This window comes from Chelonia mydas, chromosome 3 (genome assembly GCF_015237465.2).
Source record: "Chelonia mydas isolate rCheMyd1 chromosome 3, rCheMyd1.pri.v2, whole genome shotgun sequence".
Lineage (NCBI taxonomy): Eukaryota > Metazoa > Chordata > Testudines > Cheloniidae > Chelonia > Chelonia mydas.
Genome location: NC_057851.1, coordinates 28,575,159 through 28,599,558, shown reverse-complemented (window position 1 = coordinate 28,599,558; position 24,400 = coordinate 28,575,159). Strand labels below are relative to the sequence as shown.

The 24,400-nt window shown below is 44.1% G+C and overlaps 1 protein-coding gene across 1 annotated transcript; it reads right to left on the bottom strand.

The window, feature by feature from the left end:
- Nucleotides 1-45: 45 nt before the first annotated feature.
- Nucleotides 46-24,016, bottom strand: PDIA6 (protein disulfide isomerase family A member 6). The gene is given in 15 exon segments (XM_037894059.2): nucleotides 46-517; nucleotides 1,758-1,854; nucleotides 4,836-4,864; nucleotides 4,866-4,995; nucleotides 6,467-6,542; nucleotides 6,633-6,717; nucleotides 8,315-8,337; nucleotides 8,340-8,454; nucleotides 9,697-9,811; nucleotides 10,318-10,454; nucleotides 13,001-13,107; nucleotides 14,457-14,583; nucleotides 15,244-15,301; nucleotides 17,401-17,542; nucleotides 23,859-24,016. Coding segments are annotated over 15 exon segments (1,344 nt in total). The 5' UTR covers nucleotides 23,893-24,016; the 3' UTR covers nucleotides 46-448.
- Between the last annotated feature and the right edge of the window lie 384 nt (nucleotides 24,017-24,400).

Sequence of the window (24,400 nt, the reverse complement as noted above, 5' to 3'; positions counted from 1 at the left end):
AATTGTGTGCTAGTTTGTTGCTCTGTACAAGACTAATACTCTATGTCAAAAATATCTTGTTTTATTCTTTAATTGAAACAGAAGCTGGTCAGGTTCCATCTAAATGAAAAAAAAAAATCACATCTAAAACAGGTTACAGTAACATCCCCCAGAAACATTCAAAAAGCACACACGCTATGGACAAAGTAAAAACCAAGATGTAATCAATGATCAATGTTGTCCTCAAAATATTTGTTACACAGAATACAATCAAATTTACTGGTTACAACAATTCATAGAATTTTTGCAATGTTTTCTTGAGAGGCATACAGTTCACTGTCGCAGCGTTCCAGAGAGCTGGCCAAGTGCTACTTCTCTGTAAAAAGGCCACTGGAATATCCATTTGATTTTGAACAACGTTCCAAACTGCTGCACAAACTCTCCCAAGAAAAGAAACTTCCTGAAGATCTCACAATTCGTCTTTATCCCAGTCTTCGAGATCCACATCACTCAGATCAATGTCATCTTCAACTGGAAGCTGTGGAACCGCAAGCAGAGTTTTTGAACACCAGTGCTTGTAACGCTGTTCTAATATGTGACTTGAAAAATCAATGCCCTGCTGAGGATGACAGAGGTGTCATCCAAAATAAGACTAGGTCTGGATCTACAGACAGAGCTAAAAGAAAAGGAGTACCTGTGGCACCTTAGAGATTAACACATTTATTTGAGCGTAAGCTTTCGTGAGCATCCGATGAAGTGAGCTGTAGCTCACGAAAGCTTACGCTCAAATAAATGTGTTAGTCTCTAAGGTGCCACTAGTACTCCTTTTCTTTTTGTGAATACAGACTAACACGGCTGCTACTCTGAGACGGAGCTAAATGGCACTTCAGTGGAAAAAGGTAAAGCTCGCATGACTGAAAGACCCTTAGTGCATTTCAACACAGGCCCAGTGGCCACTTAACTGAGCTTGGGACCAGTACAATACATGTTGCTGGGAGGGTTTTCTAGCAGGGAATTTATTTACAACATGCTATCCAGAAAGTTGGAACTTGTACGGCATTGCCAAGTTCTTATTAAAACAAAGCCACACCACTGATTCTTTGGCTCCTCCCCGCCTTTTTAAAAACAACAACCACCACCTTTTGCCACTGAACCCTATATAATCAAGGATTTACTGCATGCCTCAATTATCATGACTTCATTATCAATGAAAACTGTATAGCTGAGTCCCATGCAAGTGAAACTTCTGAGTTTCAAGTCACTATACTACAAAGTCAACACCCATCTAAGTTTCAGGTGCTATAGTGTAGTCACCCACTTTAGTTCACACACTAAGGTTCCCTCATAACCAGATGTTGGCAATAAATTGCGTTTCATCCTCAACAGTTTGAAATTTAATACTATTGACTGGAACATAAGACATTAACAAGGCAGAGTATAACTGTCCATGACTTCAGGTAACTAGCTATCTGGTAGGCCTGGTTAGGTTTCCTACTGTTTAAATCCTGTTGTCTCTGTAACTAGGAGATTCAACAGAGGTTTAGTTTAGAGAATGAGCATTACAATATTACCTAGCTATTCTTTATTACCAAGTGGCTATGGAGGTAAGTTTAAAAAGCAGCAGTCTGAATACTTTGTGAGGGAAACTACAAGTGTTTCACTTACTCTTGGAATAGGTATTTTGAGAAAGCATGTCCACCCTGGTTCAGTTCCTATGTCCAGTATTTCTTTATAACCTAACAAGGTGTTCATGCACCCAGCGGCGAGGTGCCTCTTACCTCACCATCTTTGCCATCCCACGGCTCAACTGTGTTAATTTTAGGGAAACCCCCACCACCTACTGGTGCAGTTGATCCTCGACCGAAGGAGAGCTCCCTGGGAGAGAGGGCGGGAGGGGAAGGGGGAAAAAAAAAAAAAAAAAAACATTTAAGAAGTTTCCAATCTCATCCACCTCAAACACACTGTACTACTTTGTATACATTTAATAGGGAATTAGGTGTGCTACTGGATGTTTAGCTTGAATGGATCCCAATTCCACCACATCAAACAGCCCTAATTTGAGGTTCATAGATCATTAGAGAACAGTAAAAACTTTGAAGGTGACAAGAAGAATTTTTAGGGAGATCCCAAGATAAACACCAACAAACTTCAAAGCATTCAACCCATAAACAGGGGAGGTTGGTTTTAAAAACAATTTATTGCCATGACTGGTCAGCTTCTGAGCACCTTTTTATAATGGATTAACCTAGTTGTGCCACTCACAGTAAAGATGAGACAAGCCCAAAATTATTGGTTGGTTTACACGTTCTAGATTCTGGCAACGACGTTTTTATTTTAAGATGGGCAGTAACGTTACTTAGTTGCCAACTGCAGAAGTTCATCTCCTTCAAGTCAGAAGCCTAAATCTTTATCAGTTACGGAGTGACTCACAGGGTGAACAGCTTCTGCATTCATCTCAACCTGCTCTGCTAATTCAGTTTGTAGAAAGAGAGTGACCTTTATGAACAGCAAGCATTATTCCTTTCAGTATTTTTTTTCAGTGGTAAATTCACATTTATTCTGAGGTTGGCCTTCATTATCTCATTGAAGTCTATGTTTTCCTGCTCCTCTCCTCTTCGGAGGCTTAGTTTTCCTGATTTCAACTGAACAGTTTACAGGCTTCCTATCACATTACATAAAGTCGTAAGTTTAGCACCATGCTCAGCGTGCACTAAGAGAGCTAACTAGAGCTATTGTGACTGTACTGCTTCCCTTAGACACAGCACACCTGAGCTGAAGTGTTAATGTCATCTTCTACTTTGCAAGTCCTTCTCTTTGTAAGGTAACATGAATCTTTAATTATACAGCCCATCAATATGGTGGTTACTGTGGGATATTTGCCCTAGGAAGACTGTCCTCTGGCATCACTATTCACAGCACCTGTTGAGGTCTCACTAAAGTTGTTTTAAAACATACAAGAACTAAGTTTGAGAAATGACAGACAGTTGTCATAGCCGTGCTGACCATCAGCATATGGACATTTTCTGATATGCTTTGTGAAGCTATTACTTTTGTATTTAATAGACCTTAAATTTCATGGGTTAAACTTACATCTTTCTGCTTAAAGGAAAAAAGATTCTGGTAGATTTCAACCCAAAACTAAATGGAAAACCCACTAAATCAGTCTAATAAACATTGGTTTAGGTCAGTGGTTCCCAAACTTTAACAACCCGTGAATCCCTTTCACTAAAATGTCCAGTCTTGTGAACCCCCTCCTAAAAATGAATATTTCAAGGGATTTTCTCCCTTACCTGAGCATAAATTATAAAAGCAGCGATCTTGGAAATATAAAGTTTGTTTTTATGACATGCTTATTACACACTATTTATTATTATCATTACATTATGAAAAACACCAACACTCTTCCAAGACCTCACTTTCGTACCTTGTGTCACTTTGATTAAGCCTGTTATAAGACAAGGCTCCTATGTTTCATCCAGGAGTATCAGATGTGAGAAAGCATGAAGGGATTTAAGAAGCCAACTCAAAGAGTTCCTCCTGCACAAGCATTCAGGTCTTGAGCAGCCCAGGCAACCAACGCTCGTTACAACAAAGCTTAAGCTTGTTCTTCATAATCATTTTAAAAACAACACTAGTAGTCATTTAATTTTAAAAACAGCAAAAAAAAAAATCCACTCCCTTTCCATTTCTTGTAAAGAGTCTTGAAGTTTCAATCTCCTCAGTGTGATAGATATGCTTGCTATGATCTGCAGAGCTCTTGGAAGTCCCCGGGGCTCCAGGGCTGATGGCCCCGTGCTGCCAGAGGTCCCTAAGGACAGCTCTGTCTGCCATTAGGGAATTTTTTCCCCAAGAACGCCCTGTAACATTTTGTGAACCCCAGTTTGGGAACCACTGGTTTAGGCTGATGCCTCCACAATGATTTTTACATCCTTGTAAGTATGTATGTTATGCAGCAGCTTCTGTTCTGTGCCATCATCACAGAAGAGTGCTAGGGTTCACAGTGCATCAACTGATTTGAAAGAATACTGTTACAAACTCACTGGTGTTGGCAGTTGTGGGGTTTTCCATCAGAGACAAATCCCTTAACTGAGCTGCTCACAACCAATGGACTCATACTAGTAAAGTTCATGTAAAATCAGGTACTTCCTGATTCACTGAAGCTACCAGGAGCGCATAATCACAATATGAAGTACTCCGGATTAAAATGAACTCTAGTATTGGTGAAGTCACTGTTTGGGAAGTCAGTTAACCAGGATACCACAGGTGCAAAAAACAACTTTTTCTGAAATGGTGGTTAGAACTTGCCATGCTTAGTGCACTCACAATCTGGTGGAGGGAGAAAGAGTGGTGGTGGCAGGAAGAGACATGGAGCACAGAAATGTTTTTGCTTTACAGTGCATTTTTAAAACTTAGGAAGAATGGTGATGGTGCAGACCTACCTTCAAACACTGGTAAAGGAAAATTCTGCATTGGACTTCAATTATTAGCACAATCTCAGTCTATTGGAATCAAACAGTTGGGATAGGCGCCATGTGTCCCCCTCCCCACTACTGCCACACTAACTACTTTGAGTATTTGGCAACTCACAGTTTAAGGGCTCGGTCTGATCCTGCAAATCCTCTGCAGAATCAGGGTCTTATGCTTTCTGACACTCCCCCTTAGCCCCATATTTTAGTTAAAAAAGCCACTAACAACAAAAAATCCACAGCAACTAGTAATCTTATTTCCAGAGCTCCACACTCCTGAATGAATTTACACTGGCATGCCAATGTACATTGTACAATGTGTTCTGTCTCCACAGATCCAGAGACTTAGTTAAATGAACAGTTTAAATTACTTAAAAAAAAAGTTTGTACCTGAGAAATTCATTAATCCCCTGTTCACTTGAAAGATCCTTTCAAGAGTGCAAATTTCATCTTCCGTGCATTGACTGCTGCCATTGCTGGGTACCCAAATCCTCCAATTCCCAATGAGTTTTCAAGCTCAGACTGAGCTCCAGCCTCTGTCCACAGCCACCTTAAAAAAGAAAAAAGAAGAACCTTGAAGACAGTACTGTGTTATTGCTTTACACCAGTTTTGGCAGGTCTGCTTTTTCATTTGCAAAAACATCCTTGTCCTTTGTAGCACTGTTCACAGGGCTGCACAGATTCCCACCAAATAAAACTGATAAAGTTTAAGGAAGATTCCAAAGTTTTTGATCAGTATCATCACGGAGAACTGCACAGAGACCCTCATCTCTATTCAAGTCAGTAAGGTCTAGCCGTGATGTGGAATCATGCTCTGACTATGTGAAGAAAAACTTTTCAATCTTCAACAATGACTTCTAGCCAAGGTCCCAAGGAGGCCCAGCCATTGAAGTCTGTACTATAGAAGTGGCTATAACAGATGCTCCTACAAGACAGGAACCATGTTACTGAACGAATGCTTAAGCACAGTTGAACAGTTACAGACTTGCTCTACTTCAACAGATTGCTGTGCTTTAACCTAGGCAGGCAAGGCTTACAGTGGGCTAAGTCACATACCTAAACAAGAAAAACCTGTAGCCTTGAATAACGCCTGAGGCAGATTGCTGAGCAGAGAAGGGGAGTGTGATGTTTTCACTCTCCAGTTGGCTAATTCAGTTTCTCTTGCCCCTAACAAGTCCTCCACGGAAAGTGAAGCATTAGACCAGTCAGGAGTTCAAAAGGTCTCAGCACTCCCCCGAAGTCCGTCATTCCACCCCCTCTCTCTCCCATGGCCTCTTTCCCAGCAGCTGCCATGTCAGAATGCTCCCCAACACTTCCTGTGATGTCCAGCAACCTGGAGTCCACAGGTAGCCCTAAGGCAACATCACCCTCCTTAGCAGACCTCTCCCTGGCTTGTGGGAAACGAAAGACACACTGGCTCAACCCAGCATGGAGGAAGGGGGAGAGAAGGAGAAAGAAAATGCCAGCTGGCCCACAGTGGGAATGTGAGGCAACACATTAACAGAGCCTGCACTTCTGAAATATAATCAGACACAACAACAGAGAAAAACCAGCCTACCAAAGTAAGGCTCCAAAGAAACCAGACATGTTTTACAGCTCAAATATTGCTTTCAACATTCAGACCTGGGAGGTATGTTTGATCTAATCTCAATGTTTAGATGACATTAGCCTTAAGTAGTCAAAATGCACATTTGAAAGCAAGGTGAAAAAGGGATTAAATCAGTTGTTTTCTGTCTGTTTTTTTAAACAGACCCCATTTAAAAAATAGTCAATTTAACAGAGGTATCCACTGACCTATTCACAGGGCTTTCCGTTTACCATGCTCTTAGCTTATCTGCAAAATAGCACTGTCAGATGCAAAGCTGTGCCCATCTCTGCAAGGTATCTGTGTATTTCTACAGAAAAACAAGACGCGGGATCTTCCAGAACACAGAGTAACTACCTCTCCGAATCTAACGTGGACATCTGAGGTCCTCCACACACACCCCTTTTCAAAGAAGTGGCCAAGCCAGCAATGACACTTACCCCCACATTTTCTTTTGTATTTGTCTGCCATTTTTAACATGACTTCCAAGTACGAATTTCTACCCGCAGCTCCTGTTTGCCAGACAGAATTTGACAAGTTAAGGCAGGTCGTTCTTTTTCCTTAAGTGACATTATAAAGAAAAATGCTTCCTTTTATTCTACCTGTATCAAGAATATGAGGCAACACAGCAATGACACAGAGCTGGTGGGCATCGCAGGTACTCTTCACAATATTTTCATCAATAATCTGGGAGAACGAAACAAGAACCACAGATTACAAAACACCACAGCACTCAGGTGATTAACAGTCCTGGGTGCCATAGCCTCAAACTTAGTCCTGCCTGAAAAGACAACTGCTTTCAGGAGGAAAAAAAACCTACTTTTCCCCATGGCAACATGCCAGAAGAGACACTGGAAGCCTCCCTCTAGTCCACTAGCAGGATGCTCATCTGAAACACCATGCCCAAACCTATGAATATTCCTACCAATACTGTTGATGCTGCATATTCAGATGTGAAGGGAGATCAAATGGAGACTCAGCTGATAGGAAATAAAGTTTTATATAGCCTGTCAGCAGGCTAACTATAAAAGCTAGTGAAGTGGTTAGCAGCAACAGTGGGGAGGAGGGGGGCAGTGCAGCGGACAGAATCGCCATGGTAAAAATTTCACTGAACTGGGAACAGGTTGGGTGATTTCAGTGCCTCTGGTGGAGCCAACCACACTTGGCATGCTGCTAAATCTTCCCAAGCCAAGAGGGACTTCTAGTCTTGAGGCTCATTAACAGACATATTGTGGTTGTCAACAGACAAAAAAAGGCCTAGTCCAACCCTGCCAATCTCCAGGGGGTGAGAGGGGTGCGTGCATTTTATAATTCTGTCAGTCACTAAGATACCATGATTTGGGGGGGTGGAGGGGGGAAGAGGTGTGATGCCAGGCCAGGTAACTATTACTGCTGAACAGTTTATTTCCTGTGAAATAGATGGAATTGCTCCGAAGCGGTGCAGGCACCCAACCCTGGTGAATTTGCATGTGTGTCAGATTACATAAACTGTTGACAGTGCTGCAATGTTAATATTCTCCATGCATACCGTAAACACTTTGCTACAAAGTTCAGCTTAGTATAAGTTTGCCCAGTAGTGTCATTAGCCTCTCTGATGTCAGTTAGAAGGGAGTTTTTGTTAAATGGCAAAGTTATTCAATTGGCCAGTCCCTCACATCAGCACAGATTTTATCACAGGCTAAGGCACAAGATTTGTGGAAGCTCCTTGTTAAAATAATGGCAGCACACCACACTACATAACAGGAGTCCATTTCTGCTTCTAAGTCAGTGGTTCAAATCCAGCCCATGTCAATCAAATTTAGAAGTTACCAACTGTAGGCCGTTAGACTAAGTGACATGAGTGTAGTTTCCACCCAGTCCTTCATGTACAGATGATCCACATGATAAAGCCACCACCAGAGTCTCAGCAAAGGGGCCAATGTTTAGTGGAAATGGAATCTGAACTTTCATCTCACCCCTTTCTCCAAATGAGGATTTAGATACATTGGCAAGATAGCTCATACTGCTGCCACCTTCACGGTATCTATTCCATGGATCAAGGTCTTCAGCATTCAGGACTGTCAGTCCAGCTTCTTTAATGAGCAGTACTATTCACTGTAAAAAATATAAAGCTACACCATGGACGGGATGTGATCTTTGGGTACTTTTGATCCAAAACAAGTTCTGCTCGTGTACCACTTTGGTCATTTCTTTACCGTCACTATTTTTCCTAAAAATAACTGCAGGGCCCAAGAGACAGGATGGAAAAGCACTCAGAGAAGTTAGGTTTGCAGAGCAGGGATACCTCTAGCAGCTCAGGTTGTGGGCACTTTCAGAAAAAAGATCCAGAGCTCGAGCAACTATATCAGATCTTGTTCTTCCACCATCATAATCAACAGGGTCTTCCCCTTTCTGAAAGATCTTGATTGTGGGAAATCCACGGATCTGCAATAAAATATTGGAAGTTATTAGTTCAAATTACAAGAATGTTAGTGGTTGCAATGGAATACCACCATGATGTGGCTCTAGATAAAGAGGAGAGTTTTGCATCAAGACAGGGGATCTCCACACTACATCGCAGGGCTACACCCTCAGCCTAAAACATTTTAAAAGGCAAGTTAGTTATTCCTTGTCTATGCTCCAATTTAAAATTGGGTTAGTCAATACATGTTAAAAACACTGTTAGCTACTTGTAGTATCAGCATCTGTGGTGCATCAAGGGTCCAAGTTTTGACACCAGATCTCCTAGAACCATGGATTTAAATATCAGCAGGGCCAGCTACTCCTCCATGCCTCTGAAGGCAAGGTGAAGATCCCCTAAGTTTATTAGGGGAGAGAGGGTGGCCTGTTAAGAACTGTGGCCACCTCTACCTCACATGGACTTTAAAAAACAACTCGTTTTTAATAAGTTTGTTCTAAGTACCTTCACTGATTGCCAACTGATTATCAGTGACTGTTGAACTGCAGTGAGATTGAATTCACCCTCCACCCGCATGCTACTCAGTGATGTTTTTTCTTTCTACTTTTTAAACTATTTTAGTTATTAATGAGATATGGAAGGACACTTAATACTTTTAAAAAATCAGGCCCTTAGGAGCCAAGCGTGGTTTTCAAAAGCAACTAGACACCTCACACCCATTGAAATCATTGAGTTTTTATGTGCCTAGGTGCCTCTGAAACCCCACTAGGTGCCTAAATACCTTTAAAAATCAAGGAACTTCTTTCTGGGGGAGAGCGAGCCAACGAAGCACCAAGTTCTGAGCCTGCGGTATCACATCTGTATAGCTAACATGACACCTTTGGAATTCTTTCAGCTGGAGATACCAGCTGCACTCGGATCCATGTACAAAACTGCCAGTCTCAGAGAGGTGGTATATACTTTAGGATGGCACTTAGTAAATTACTATAGGGTGCAGTTATGCCAGACCTCGTGGAAGCAAATTGCAGGAGTCAAAGATACTTTCTCAGTGGCAACATCCATATTTATTCCACCTTCTCTCAGCGTTTGGGAAAAGCAACTGATTTCCCCATGAATTGCTCAAGTCCCTTTTATACTAATATTTCTTAGTACTAAGAACTAAAAGTAAGTGGTGAGGTATGAGTTCTTTAGGTATTACCGGGGAACGTGACCTATTAGAGAGATTGCAAACAAGGGAGGGAATTTTCAAGCCTGCAGAGCACACTCACCCCATATCGGCTGGCTAACATCTGATTCACTGTAGCATCTACAGCTGCCAGTTTTACTTTTCCCTTGGTTTGTTCTTTCACTTCTGTGGCAGCAGCTGCCCATTCTGGCTCCAGACTGGAAAGCAACATAATGCCAGTTACTAGTAGTAAAAATTGGTATTTTAGAGGCAAGTTAGTGAAACCACAACCCACAGCTTATACCTGGAGGAATGCGCTCTCTCCAGAGTAGGAGCAGCTCTGGAAAAGGACTCAAGGACTACATGGAATATCTAAGGACATCTTGAATCCTGGGATTAGAAGACTCTCCTAACATAAGAAACTTTCAAAGGGCCAGATCCTGTTCCCACTGGTGGCAGTGGGAATTTTGCCCATGATTTCAAATGAAGCAGAACTGGGTCCAACAAATGCTAAAACTGCTGATGGGGGTGGGGAGGGAAGAAACACAGGTTCCCTGGTAAATTCTGGAGTAGACAAGTTAAAGAGTAACTTGCATCATTGTCAAGACTCACATCCAATAAAACGAGAGAGACAGGGCCCCAATTCAAGAAATAAGCCTGTTTACATAAACTGCAGATGACAAGCGAGTACCCATTTAAAATAATTGCCAACAGCTTCACTTACTTTTTGCAGTGTCCACACCATGGGGCATAAAACTCTACCAGCCAAACGTCATCACTATTCACAACGTTCTTATCAAAGCTGTCATCAGTCAGTTCAATCACATCCTTTTTATCACCGCCTCCACTTTCTCGGCTACTCTGTAGGTCAAAAAAAACCTGTTAAGCTGGGGGAACTTTTGCATTGCTCCCTCACATAACCACACCACAGCCGCTCCAGATGTGATCACTTCCATGTGTGTACCTACACACTTCTTTGCTAAATTAAAACAAGTTTATCAGAAATTTCCAAGTTCAGACAATCTGAGTTTCCCATGCTAGAGCTATCCATGTTAAGAACACCCACAGAGCATATAGATTGCAGCAAACTCCTAAAGACCTATGGGACGCAACACTATAGTCTCTGGAAAGACCAGAACTCTGATCTTAATGGCTCAAGATCTTTTGGTTCACTTTTAGAAAGAAGTCTCACAGCCAGAATATAAAGGGACACAGTCAGGTTAAAAAAAATTACCATAAAAAAGTTCTTATCCACTTTGGTAGGTTAAGTATAAAATTTTCAGGAGGTTCCTAAATCAGTTAGGTGCAAAATCATATTTTTAGAAGCGACTTAGGCACATAGGAGCCCAAATCCTGTTGAAAGTCAATGGCCTTTAGTAACTTTTGAAAATGGGGGCTGGGTACCAAGCGTTTTTGACAATGTTACCCTATGACTTTTATGACAGGTTTCAGAGTAGCAGCCGTGTTAGTCTGTATCCGTAAAAAGAAAAAGGAGGACTTGTGGTACCTTAGAGACTAACAAATTTATTAGAGCATAAGCTTTCGTGAGCTGCAGCTCACTTCATCGGATGATCCGATGAAGTGAGCTGCAGCTCACGAAAGCTTATGCTCTAATAAATTTGTTAGTCTCTAAGGTACCACAAGTCCTCCTTTTTCTTTTTATGACTTTTATAGGGTTCTTATTTTTCACTGTTCTGTTTACATTTTCCACTTCAGGGCTTGGACTATGAAATAATCTCATTCATTCTGCAGCACTTAATGCTTAACAGCTGGTCTTGTTCCTGGTTATGTTTTGCTTTCTGGCTCTCATGTTAATTTAACTAACTACTTTGAGGTCCTCAGATGGAACGTGCCACAGAATTGCAAACACTAATGAACTTAGCCTTAATACAACTCTGAGGAAGGGATGAAGGAACCCCATTTAACACATGGAGAGACAGACAAAGATTGAAGGCCAAGTCACCCCTTCCACAGGGTCTCTCTTGCGTTAGTGCTTAGAAACTTGACAAATCTCCACATTCAGGGCTTGTCTACACTTACATTTTATAGTGCTCTAATTTGCTGGCTCTGGGGTGTGAAAAATCGCCCCCCCCGGGCGCAGCAAGTTTGAGCGCTTTAAAGCGCTAGTGAGGACAGGCTCCAAGTGCTGGGAGCCGCGCTCCCAGTGCTCGGAGCTATTCCCCTTCTGGAGGTGGATTACCAGGAGCGCTGGGAGAGCTATCCCCCAGCGCTCACACGTGACCACACTCACACTTCAAAGCGCTGCCCCGGGAGCACTCCCGCAGCAGCACTTTGAAGTTTCTAGTGTAGACGTAGCTGCAGTTACTCATCTCTTTGGGAGAGTAGGACTTCTCTTCTCATGGAGGGGACTGCAGGTCCTGGTTTCATGAGGCCATTGTGCACAGCAGTGCACTGAGCGCTCCAGAGAATTGCACATCTGCTGCAGGCAAGAACTGATTGTCCAAGTTTCTTTTTAAAAAGGATTTTAGTACACCATTAACCTAATGAGGTTTATATTCAAATCACTATGTGATGCGTTAGCCAAGCTACTCCCACTGACTGCAGTGGATGTGTCAAGGTAAAGAACCAGGCTGCTTTTAAAATATTGATCATATTTTTGATGACTGCCATCAGCATTTAACTTGCTCTAGTTATTAATAACTCTATTATAATACTTAGCATTAGAATGTTGTGGAGATGAAAAAAAGTCAGCTAATACCTAAACGTTCCACTTCGACAAGTCAACAGCTCAAATGATTTTTTCCTGTCAGGGAAAAAAAGTTCCTTCAAGTTGAATTACTGAACCTCTAAAAGGCTGACAGACATCCTGACTGCTTACTGGTGGACGGAGATAAACATGCCATATAAACCATTCTGGCCAATGAAGAGTTCCGCTGCAGCTGGTATACCACATCAGGGTCACATGCAACCTGGCTGTTTTCTAAACCATGTAATTCACTTTCTCTTACCTTATGGGTATGTCTAGACAGCAAGCAGAAACCCACAGCAGCAAGTCTCAGAGCCTGGGTCGACAGACTCAGACTCAAGTTACAGCACTAAAATAGCTGCATAGACATTCAGTCTTGTGCTGCAGCTTGGGCTCTGAAGCCCATCTCCCGCCCTAGGCTTTCTGGTTGCCATGCGGACATATCCTAAGAATGAGACTTGTGGCTTTTCTGGAACGTGCTGCCAAACAGCCCAAAGAGATAATCTTCTGTCAATCAGCTTAACCAATACTCCAAGTTCTTTCACACACTTTGCAAGTGTCGTACCAGCATGAACACATAAAGTGATCCCATGCACCCTCAAGTGCTACACAGATCTTGGAGCACAAGGCTCTGATTTGCTGCAGAAGACATGAAGCCTCATCAATAAAAATAGTGCATTATCCATTCCCTCAGAACTACCTGCTTTCCAGAACTATATCCTCCACTTCTGCCACTAAGACGATCCTTCACCAGTGATCGAAGAGTACTTAAAGCAGCATCAACAATAGCTTCACTTGTTCTGCCACCTGTGACACAGCAGAATAAAGAGATAAAGGGCTGAACTGTCAAATCATATTAGCACCCTATTTTACAAGCTTAGATTCAAGGCCCAATCCTGCTTCAGTGGGCACAGGATTGGCCTTTACTGACATTTTGTGTATGGTGGGACGCAACTAACTTGGGCACTAAGGTTGCACAAGTGTATTTCCTCACAAATGCTAAAAAGCAAGGAAGTTACATGCAAGGCAATATTGATATTGAACACAATACAAGAATTAGGTCACTATCACCAGGACAGCAAACAAATACCCTTTCTAATAAACCCTCTCCTCAGTGCACGCGCATCAAGAAATCAGTAATATCTTACTGCAATGCCTCGGACCTTCCAAACTTGAGCACTGCAGCGTGATTTAACTGGGAATCTGCTATTATGTTTCCATGCCATCACATCAGATGAATTACTCAACTGCAACTACTAGCAGCAGAGTTCTTTTCTGTTTGTTTCCTAAAATAACCACACTCTACATGAAAATACCTGATTATTAAGGCTGAGAGTTTGTCACAGAGGTCATGGATTTTGTGACTTTCCGAGACCTCTGTGACTTCTGCAGCAGCTGGTGCGGCTGGCCTAGAGGCCATCTGAGCAGCTTGGGTGGCCCCCCAGCCAGTCATACCTGGGGCAGTCTCAGTCTCCTCCCCACTCCAGCAGCAGGAGTTTGGGTGTGGAGGGGACTCAGGGTTGGGGCACAGGAGGGGGTGAGGGTTCTGGGTGGCACTTACCTTGGGGGGAGCGGGGGGGTGCTCTCCCAGTAAGCAGCAACATCCCCCTCCCTCAGCTCCTAGGCAGAGGCGTGGCCAGGCAGCTCTGTGCCTTGCCTCCACCTGCAGACACCAACCCCGCAGCTCCTATTGGCCGCAGTTCCCGGCCAATGGGAGCCGGCGCTCAGGGCGGAGGTATCACAGAGCTGCCTAGCCACACCTCTGCCTAGGAGCTGAGGGAGGGGGATGTTGCCACTTCCGGGGAGACATGGAGTCAGACAGAGAGCCTGGCAGCTCTGCCAACCCACCCCACAGCGGAGGTCCCAGGCTGCATGCCCCTGCCCCCCCCAAATCCACAGGCCGCCCCCCCCAAAGATTTAGTCAGGGGTATACAGTACAAGTCATGGACAGGTCACAGGTTGTGAATTTTTGTTTACTGCCCGTGACCTGTCCATGACTTTTACTAAAAATAACTGTGAATAAAACATAGCCTTACTGATTATAGATAGCAGACATGGAATAAGCAATTTCACAATTCTTTTTATCTATCGTGCCAATCATATCACACGAGACATGAAAACACACCACACATGAAAGAGTACCACACAGCACTTACCCTGGTAATCTTCTGCTTTGTTCTTGTTGGATCCAAATATCTTGATAGTTGGAAATCCTCGAACACCGTACTGACCACCTAGGGACTGATGCTTATCTGCATCAACTGCACCAACTTTCACAACACCCTATTTAAATTTTAAAAAGCTTCAACTGTAATTTAATGCATTTGACAGCAGGAGCCATAATGGTCAGGTGGAAAGAACCAGTGAGTAATGTACTGGGGAAGTTTGGGGCCATGGCAGCCTAGTAGTTGGGAATGGGAGACACAAAGTTATCAATTAATGTTTTTTTTGCATTAAACAAAAAGGTGTATAGAAAGACTAAACAGCAAATTCAAAGCTCAGCAGATCACTGCATTGTCACATTTACCATACTGAAACAAATGCTAGTATGTTGCAGTTTACAGAGCTATTTCCACACCCAACCTGTGCTAGGTCTGGGATCTAAAGGCATTCAGAGGCTTTTGCGGGAGGGGGAGAGGGGAGAAAGAGAGAGAGAAAGAAAAATATTTCTCAACCAGAAATCTGGATTATAAACCATTGATTTTTGATTCTATAACAGCCTTCCAAAGCAGTCATGGAAGTTTACCAGAAAAAGCAAAAACCCTTGGACAGATCATTTAGAAAAACCTGACGTTTTGCCTGTTAAAGAATTTTACTTGTCCAGGGCTAGTAGAATTTCACAAGGCTGACCTAAAGTTAGTTGTAAATTTCTAAGAGAGCTGACAAAAGCCAATTTCCCCCAACTCCAAAGCACTGCATGTGCGTGGGAAAGTTTAAACTTACTTTTAATGCTGTCGCTGCTTTCTTCCATTCAGGAGTTAGTCGTTGACAGTGACCACACCTTTTGGAAAAATAAATTTATTTTCATTCAAGTAAGTACTTGGTAAGTACTTCATTTCACAAAATACCTAAGAAATCAATGAAGTTTGAACTCTGCAAGAGTCCAGCATACGAATGTAATCAATCATTTGCTATTTGCATTTTGTGAAACGGAGTTGGGAGTTCTAGCCACGTGAGGGGGGAAGAATACCAAGTTGTGATATCACCGTGTCACTGCAGACACCAGGAGCAAACACTGCAAAGGATTCTTACCCTGCTGACAACGATAATCTAAAAACTAGCCTCAAACGGAGATGGTGAGCTCCAGCCTAGCAAGAGAACTGTATATGATAAGAACTTGGACTGCCTAGTACTGTTAAGCCTTAAAGAAAGGAGAGGGGAAATCTCAAGGGAAGTTATTCCAGTGAAGCAGAACACCCAAGCAATCCTGACTGAGGGGTGATAACTGAGTAGTTTGTTTAAGCAGATCTGCACAAGAGGCATGTCAGAGAAAACTGTAAGAGTATACACATGCTCTGGTAAGCTGTGGTTTTCAGTAAGCTACTCTTCTGTTTCTGGTGTGTAAAAGACATTTTCTTCTGCAAAGAGCATACACTGAGATCTTACCTGTTTCTTATACTTCCATTATGCTTTGCCCCAGGCTAACCCTGAAGACTTTCCCTTTTTCGCTGGTTACTTTACGATAGGTTATCTTTAGTTATAATGGATTAGAACCTGGATGTGTTAGCCCAACAGTGATTCACCCTTGTTAGTATGCTATTACATTTCATAGAGGAGATGAGGGACACATTAATACAGGCTAAGTTGGGCAGGGGTGGGGGCATCATAACCACAAATTCAGCCTTATGCCTTCATGGTGGGGTCAGGATGGGAAAGATCGGACGCAGAGAAACTCTTCATTTAGAACACATTGCTAATCAATTATTTTTAGGGCTGCCAAACAATAAAAAAATGAATTGCGATTAATCGCAGTTTTAAATCGCACTGTTACACAATAACAGAAAACCATTTATTTAAATATTTTGGGATGCTTTCTACATTTTCAAATATATTGATTTCAATTATAACACAGAATACAAAGTGTACAGTGCTCATTTTATATTATTTTTATTATAAATATTTGCACTGTAGATAAGAAAAAAGAGATAGTATTTTCCAATTCATCTATACAAGTACTGTAGAGCAATCTCTTTCGTGAAAGTGCAACTTACAACTGTAGAATTTTTTTTACATAACTGCACTCAACTGGCACGTAAATATCTTGCATATGGCACTGTTGTAGCTGGCGTTGAATGCCTGTTCTCACGTTCAGGTGTCATCGTAAAATAAGAAGTAGGCAGCATTATCTTTCATAAATGTAAACATTTTTGTCTATCTTAGCGACTGACTGAACAAAAAGTAAGACTGAGTGGACTGTAGGCTTTAATTTTTACATTGTTTTTCACGGTAAAGAGAATGAACTATAGTACTTGTATGAAGTGAACTGAAAAATACTATTTCTTTTATTTATCTTTTCTACAGTGCAAATATTCGTAAAAAAAATATAAAGTGAGCACTGTACACTTTGTATTCAGTGTTGTAATTGAAATGAATATATTTGAAAATGTAGAAAAACATCCAAAATATTCATAATAAATTTCAATTCGTATTCTATTATTGTAGTGTGATTAAAACTGCGATTGTGATAAAATTAATTGAGTTAATTTGTTTGGAGTTAATGGTGATTGACAGCTCTAATTATTTTTCTATCTTTACTGAAGTTAATATTGAAAGTTATAAATGCAAAAAGATTTGAGCGTCTAGGCTGGAATCTAATGCACCTCTTACCAATCCAGACTAATTATTTTCCCCCAAGCTGTTCTATAAACCCAGGTTTATTTTGCTGGCCACAAGGCTATTGAAATGCATTGAAACCCAAGTGAGATCTGTGTGAGAGAGTGAATGGTTGGTCCAGGATTTCTAGTAAGTCACCTTTCGTATTCCTCGAAGATATAAGGGTGAGCGGGAAGTCCTTTGCTTATAGAAATTAGTCAACCCTCTTACAAGCCCACCTGGCAGGACAGCATGTGCTAGGATTCTCTGACTAGCTATGATCCTTACCATGGTGCGTAGAATTCTACCAGCCATAAACTGTCGCTCTGAATGACTTCCTTGTTGAAATTTGTTGGTGTTAGCTCTATCACATCATCCACTGGATGAATATAGGCTGTAGCTGCCAGGAAGAATGTGCAGCTCACAGCTCCTAGAACAAAAAGAAAACCCAAATTATACTCTCATCAACAATATCAACGGCTGTACTAGATTCATGGCTGAATTACCCCCCTCCCACCCCCTTTTTCTTTTAGCAGTAGGGAGAAAGAGACAGGAACACCAAATCTGCCAGAGGGAGGGAAATTGCAGCAACCCATCTCTCTCTCCTTGCCATCCTGCAGAAGCCTTCCCATGCAAAGATCATGTGTCCCAGGACTCCATGGATTTAGGTGACAGATGCTTTCTATACCACCATCTTCCAGCAAACCTGATGGAATTTATGCTGCCTCTCCAAACCTCCTCAAGATTTTGGCTCACATTTGGAGGCCACAGCAACTACCTGAAGGCCTGGAACAGCACAGACAGGCTAGACCTCCATGTGCATACCCTGGAGATCTGCAGGATGTCCTCACAGGTCTCGGGAAAAAATGGAGGGTTGGCTGGCCATACCCCTTACCCAACATGATACAAGGACAGCATAGGCCGAAATTCTCAGATCTTTTCCCCCCAAGATAACAGGACATGTATCTTAGTTCAGTTATTTCAAGTTACACTGGTTTGGAGTCTAGGACTTGCTACATTCAATTTGGAACTAGTACCAAACAGCAGCAGCAGGAGGGGTAGGAAGGAAGGAAGGAAGGAACTCCTCTGTCCTTGCTACTGATGAGTCCTAGCACCTACAGTATTGTTTTGTTTCTCAAGTGGTGGGAGGCAAACCAGAAGTTAGTCTTTGGGTCACACCTCCTGGAACAACAAACACTCTAAAATAGGGATGTAAAAGGTTAACGGATAAGCATCAGTCTTATTTACTGGTATTGGTTAACGGTTAATGATTAAACTCCGTTGCCCACTGGAGCCCAGGACTCCACTGCTGCCCCAGGCGCAGGGCCCGACAGCGGAGTCCCCGGGTGCAGTGGCGGGTGGTGAAGGCTGGCGGCAGAGTCCCTGGGCACGTGGGCCGGGATCCCTGGGAGCAGAGCCCCACGTAAAACGTGGGGGTACTGCAGCACCGCCCGCACCCTTAGTTCCCCGGTGAAAGGTTTAACCGTGTAACCGATAAAATTTTAATCGGTTACACGGTCCCTTTTTTTTAAACTGCTATTTACATCCCTACTCTAAAAGGTCCTTTGAACTCTAGAAGATTTTTCATGGTGAAAAGTTGAGCAACTCTTTTTCTTGAACTGCAGAAAGAGCCATAAAATTATTCAAGGGCTGGAAAAAAATGGCTTAAGAGCAAGAGACTAAAGAACTCAATCTGTTTAAACTTATCTAAAGATCAAGAGGTGACTTGAAATACAATATATTAAGGACCTTCGTGGAGAGAAAATACTAGGTACTAAAAGGTTCTTCACAATAGAAGAGAAAAACATAACAAGAACCAATGGCTGGAAGTTAAAGGCAGATAAAAATGTGTGATGTGTTTCTAATTTGAATTTAACAGTGAGGGTGATTAACCATTGGAACAAGCTACCAAAGGAAAATGGTAGATTCTCCATCTCTTGAAGTTCTTTAGATGAAGACTGGCTGCCTTTCTGGAAGATCTGCCTTAGTGATTATGAAATTCTATGGCCCATGTTATAAAGGTGTTCAGACTAGGTAATAATACCACCTCTTACACAGGCGCTTTCCAACAATAGGTCTCAAAGTGCTTTACAATGGAAGTCAGTATCATTATCCCATTTTACAGATGGGGAAACTAAGCCATGGAGGTGAAGAGACTTGCCCAGTCTCAGACTCAGACCTTATGACCAAAAGGAACCATTGTGATCATCTTCTAGTCTGACCTCCTGCACGTAGCAGGGCCACACAACCTCACCCACCCACTCCAGTAATAGGCACATAACCTCTGGCTGAGTTACTTAAATCCTCAAATCTTGATTTACAGACTTCAAGTTACAGAGATGCCTTTTACTCTACTTCAGACCAACAAGTGACCCATGCCCCACTCGACAGAGGAAGGCAATCCCACCAGGACCCCCAGGATCTCTGCCAATCTGACCTGGAGGAAAATTCCTTTCCGACCCCAGCAAATCAGTGCAGTGCTGGAAATATAGCACAGTTCTCCTGAGTCCCATTCCCAGTGATCTCCACTCTGCCACACTGCCTTATAATGGTCCCTTCTGGCCTTAAAATCTGGGACTTTCTTTGAAGTAATCCTGGACCAACTTAAGTATGTTTATTCATGTTCTAGAGCAGGGGTCTCAAACTCAAATGACCACGAGGGCCACATGAGGACTAGTGCATTGGCCCGAGGGCCGCATCACTGACATCCCCCTTGCTGCCCCCGCCCCCATTCCAACCCCTTCCCCGAAGGTCCCCACCCTAACTCCGCCCCTCCCTGCCCCCAGGGGGTGCAGGAGGGATGCGGGGTGTGGCGGGGGCTCAGGGCAGGGAGTTGGGGTGCAGCAATGAGCTTCGGGAAGGGGGGTTGGGGTGCAGGAGGGTGTGGGATGCGGCAGGGGGCTCAGGGCAGGGAGCTGGGGTGCAGGAGGGGTTTGGGGTGCGGGCTCTGGGGTGGCAGTGGCGCGCACTGGGGCCAGGGCAGGCTCGCTGGCTGCCTGCCTGCCCTGGCCCCGCTCTGCTCCAGGAAGCGGCCGGAACCACGTCCCTGGGGGAGGGGGAGGCACAGGGCTCCGTGTGCTGCTCTTGCAGCTCCTCCAGGTACCTCCCCCAAAGCTCCCATTGGCCGCAGTTCCCTGTTCCCGGCCAACGGGAGCTGAGGGGGGGCGGTGCCTGGAAGCAAGCGCAATGCACAGAACCCTCTGCCCCCCTGGGGCCACAGGAACATGGTTCCAGCCGCTTCAGGGAGTGGCACGGGGCTCACGGCGCCACGGGGTAGGCAGAGGGGCGGCGGGGCGCACGGGAAGGGTGGGGGCGTGCAGGGAGCTTGGCAGGCCGCATGAAAGAACGCTGCGGGCCGCATGCAACCCGCGTGTTTGAGATCCCTGTTCTAGAGAGTCTCTCTTCCCCTCATCCCCTTCCTCCAAAAGTACTACCCTCACCACAGGTGATCAACTCATACCAGTGTACTTCAGGAGTGACACGCAGCCCACATACAATTGCTCCTGCAGCATGTCAGGCTGACGTGCAGTAACAGCTGCCATTTAGGGTAAGGTAAAGCATTGAGAAAGCGAAAGAGAGCCTTAGCTGCATGGTACAGCTGCTCTTAAGAGAAAAGGAAAACTTCCCCTCAGAGCTGAGTACACTGTATGTAGAATTACAGCAAAACTTTTTCAGGAAGTAACTCTATATCACCTAAGAGATCTGTGGCAGAATGAAGTCAAAACTAGAGCTCAATGAATTTTATTCAATAATTTCTGCCATTTTCCCCCTTTTCATAAACAGATCTTCCAATTTATCAGAAGCTTTTGTTAATCAGCAAATTGTTAACAGTTCACTATGAAATCTGCCCCAAGTCATTTTCTGTTCCCAGACTGGAAGACATCGCACTAACCAAAAGTGTGATTTGCAATTTCTACAATCGCATATGCAATTTGAAATTTGCCTTCAGCAAAAATTCAAGGTTAAAACTCACTTTCACACAAACAGTAATCAAACCTGGAATAGGGCTTTCAGAACAAAGGGCATAATACAAAGTAAAAGGATCCCCAACACTGTCAAAACAAAATGTGCTTTACAATTTGAATGAATTATACAGAAAACAAGACCATCCATAGTTATGACAGAATAGAAGTATAAATGTTACATAGAAACCTTCACTGTCATGACAAAAGCCACCCATTGACAGGGCTAAGGAAGAAATTTCCCCTAAGGGCAGATTATTTCATGTGTCCCTTACTAAGGATTTTTGTACAAGTCTGATTACTATGCAGTTCATAAACTGGTGCACATGCATGACAGGTAAGACGCTCCACCCTGGCCATGCATGGTGCTGTTTATTCAGCATTCTCACTACCTGTGAATGTTTTAAGGGATACAAACTCACAAAAGCGTTGGAGGGCCAGGTTGAGTAATGGAGGTGGAAAAAAGGCCACAGAAGTATTTATTTAGTCTCTACCCTTCCTTCTTTCCCCCCATCAACATTCTATGCTTTCTGATAAAATATCGATTTCTCACACTGGTATGCAGGATCCTAGCTATGTGCAGCCATGTAAATAAAGCATCAAGACACTCACTGGAGATGTAAAACAGAATTCATTTAATTAGGCCTGGATTAGAGAGGAAAAAATACATACTGTGTATTTTCTACAAAAAACGAACAGGTAATCTCAAGTGTTCTACCACTGTATTTCCTACTGCAAATGATTCATCATTTTGCAATAGTTGAAGTGCACATTGTAGACAGCTTTGCTTTCTATCTTAAGAGAGCCGTCATCTCAGCACTTATTTCCTCTTCCAATATATTTGTGTTGCATTTGATTGCATCTCTTTGGCCATTCCCTCTTATTCATCTTGCATTTCACCTGACAGTAACTGCACATTTCTATTGGTTTCAATATGGATTTCCATTTTCCAGGATCACATCTGAATCCATATTTTGAACCTTCCCATTTAACCATCCATACTGGTTGCCTTCCTGTAATTATTTTTTATTATTTTGGTTAGGGGGTATTATACATGCTTTGACTCTTACGATATATTTTGCTGCTTATGATATACATGCTGAGTCTGAGAAATTTAGTTCTCATTTTTGATTATCTTCCTTTAAAAAAAAAAAAGTCTCACTTTCTAAACTTGCTCACAATGCTTATCCCTCCATGCTAAAACTTACTTACATTGTGGTCGCTAGTACTCAGTAGCCTAGCTATCATTAATTCCTCACCTGTGTGTTACTTAGGATGATAGTCTCTGCTCTTGTGTGCTCTGGAGCTAGCAATTACAAGCAATTCTTTAGGATGTTAAATGATACAACTTATCAACGTGATTCCATTACGACATGATGCTTTTATGAACAGATCACTGCAGTCTCACAGATCATTTTATTAGATCTAGTTGCTGCTTTGGCCTCCCCTCAAAGTTATGCACTCAACACTTTTTACAATTCAGGAATCCAGTAGCATAACCATGCAGCATATTTGTATTCTATGATTTGGCCTTTGCATCATGTTACATCTCATAACTTGAACCCTTATCTCCCGGAATGATCTTCTTCATGCATGGAGAATAGTCTCCTACACCTCCATTGGAAAGCGTGGCTCAACTAAGAATAAGGTTTGCTACAGATGGATACCTTGGTAAGGTTAGAAAATACACAGAGAAGTAAAATTTTTAGAATCAGAGTCCAACAATCCCATGAACTTCCACAGTTGTTCAACAGGAGCTTGGCCCAAGTTAGAACAGAACTGGGTTCCTATAAATGAGAGGGGGGAGGGAGAGCTCAGTGGTTTGCGCATTGCCTTGCTAAACCCAGGGTTGTGAGTTCAATCCTTGAGGGGGGCCGTTTAGGGATCTGGGCCAAAAACTGGGGATTGGTCCTGCTTTGAGCAGGGGGTTGGACTAGATGACCTCCTGAGGTCCCTTCCAAGCCTGATATTCTATGAAAGGATGGAAGAGGCTCACCACTGGCTCATGTAGGCCATTCCCCCAGGAGCAAGCGCAGGATTCTTTCTGGCTATTTGCCAGGCCTAATTTTAAAATGTCTTCAGGAACAGGGTTCCTATTTTCAGAGGGGGTAGACGTGTTAGTCTGCATCAGCAAAAAGAACGAGGAATCCTTGTGGCACCTCAGAGACTAACAAATTTAGGCAAATAAATCTGTTAGTCTCTAAGGTGCCACAAGGACTCTTCGTTATTTAGACTCTACTGTTTCCCCCTCAAAGATTATTCTGCAACCTAACAAATCTCCCCATTAGTTGGTTTCTTCCTTGAGCCCGAATCTATGCTCTTTCTCAATTAGCTTTGGTTACACACTTCTCCCCTCTCAGCTTGTGCCCAGTTACTCAGACCCCCCGCCCCAGCACACACACACAGCCCAACTGCAGCGCTAGGGCCCCCCCGCTCCCGCGTGGGATCTGCAGGAGCCGCCCACCGACCGAGCAGGGAGGCCTGACTCGGCCGTGAGCCTCCCCCGGCCCGGCAGCGCTGGCCCCCGGCCCGAGAGGCAGGGACAAGCCGCGCTACGCCCGCAGGACCCCCGGGCAAGGTGGGCTCGTGCCGAGCCAGGGGCCTCACGGCTCCATGCAGAGCAGGGAGCTCGGCCAGCGATGGAGCCTCCGCCAGGGTCACCGCCCTGCCGGGGCCAGCGCAGCCAGCCTCCCAGGGGAGCCCCCTGACCCCGGCCTGCCGGCCCCACGCAGGCCTCCCCCCGGGCCCCCTCCCGCCGGAGCCCGCGCTCGCAGGGGCGCCTACCCAGCAAGAGGCCGCTCGCGCCGAACATCCCCATGGTGACTGGGCTGCTCCGTGTCCCGCTGGCGGGCTCGCGACCTCCCCGCAACCGGCCCCTACAATCCGCTCCCCCCCGCCACCACCCTGCCCACGCGGCCCCGAGTTCCCAGCCGTGGCCGCTGCTCATTGGTGCTGCCGCCGTTCTCTCGTTTGCATAGCCAATAGATGGCGGCCGGGTCATTCCCAGCTGGGACTGACAGCGTTCGGAGGGTGGAGCCCGGCGGCCCCGCTGAGCCTATGGCGGGCGCGATCGTGGCTGGGTCTGTGGTTGCAGGCTGGAGGAGCGCGTGGGGTTCCCCGCCCTGTTCTCCTCCATGTCCAGCAGCTTCCCCGGGCAGCCGGGTGGGACACGGGCAGTGCACCGCGTGAAGAGCTCCCCGCTGCTAATTTGAGGGGCCCTGTTCCTCTCCCCCTTGAACTGCCTCGCGCTGCTGGCTAGAGGGGCACTGCCCAGTGTATCCCCCAGGAACTGAAACTGGGGAGGGGGTGAGAGCAGGAGGGAGAAG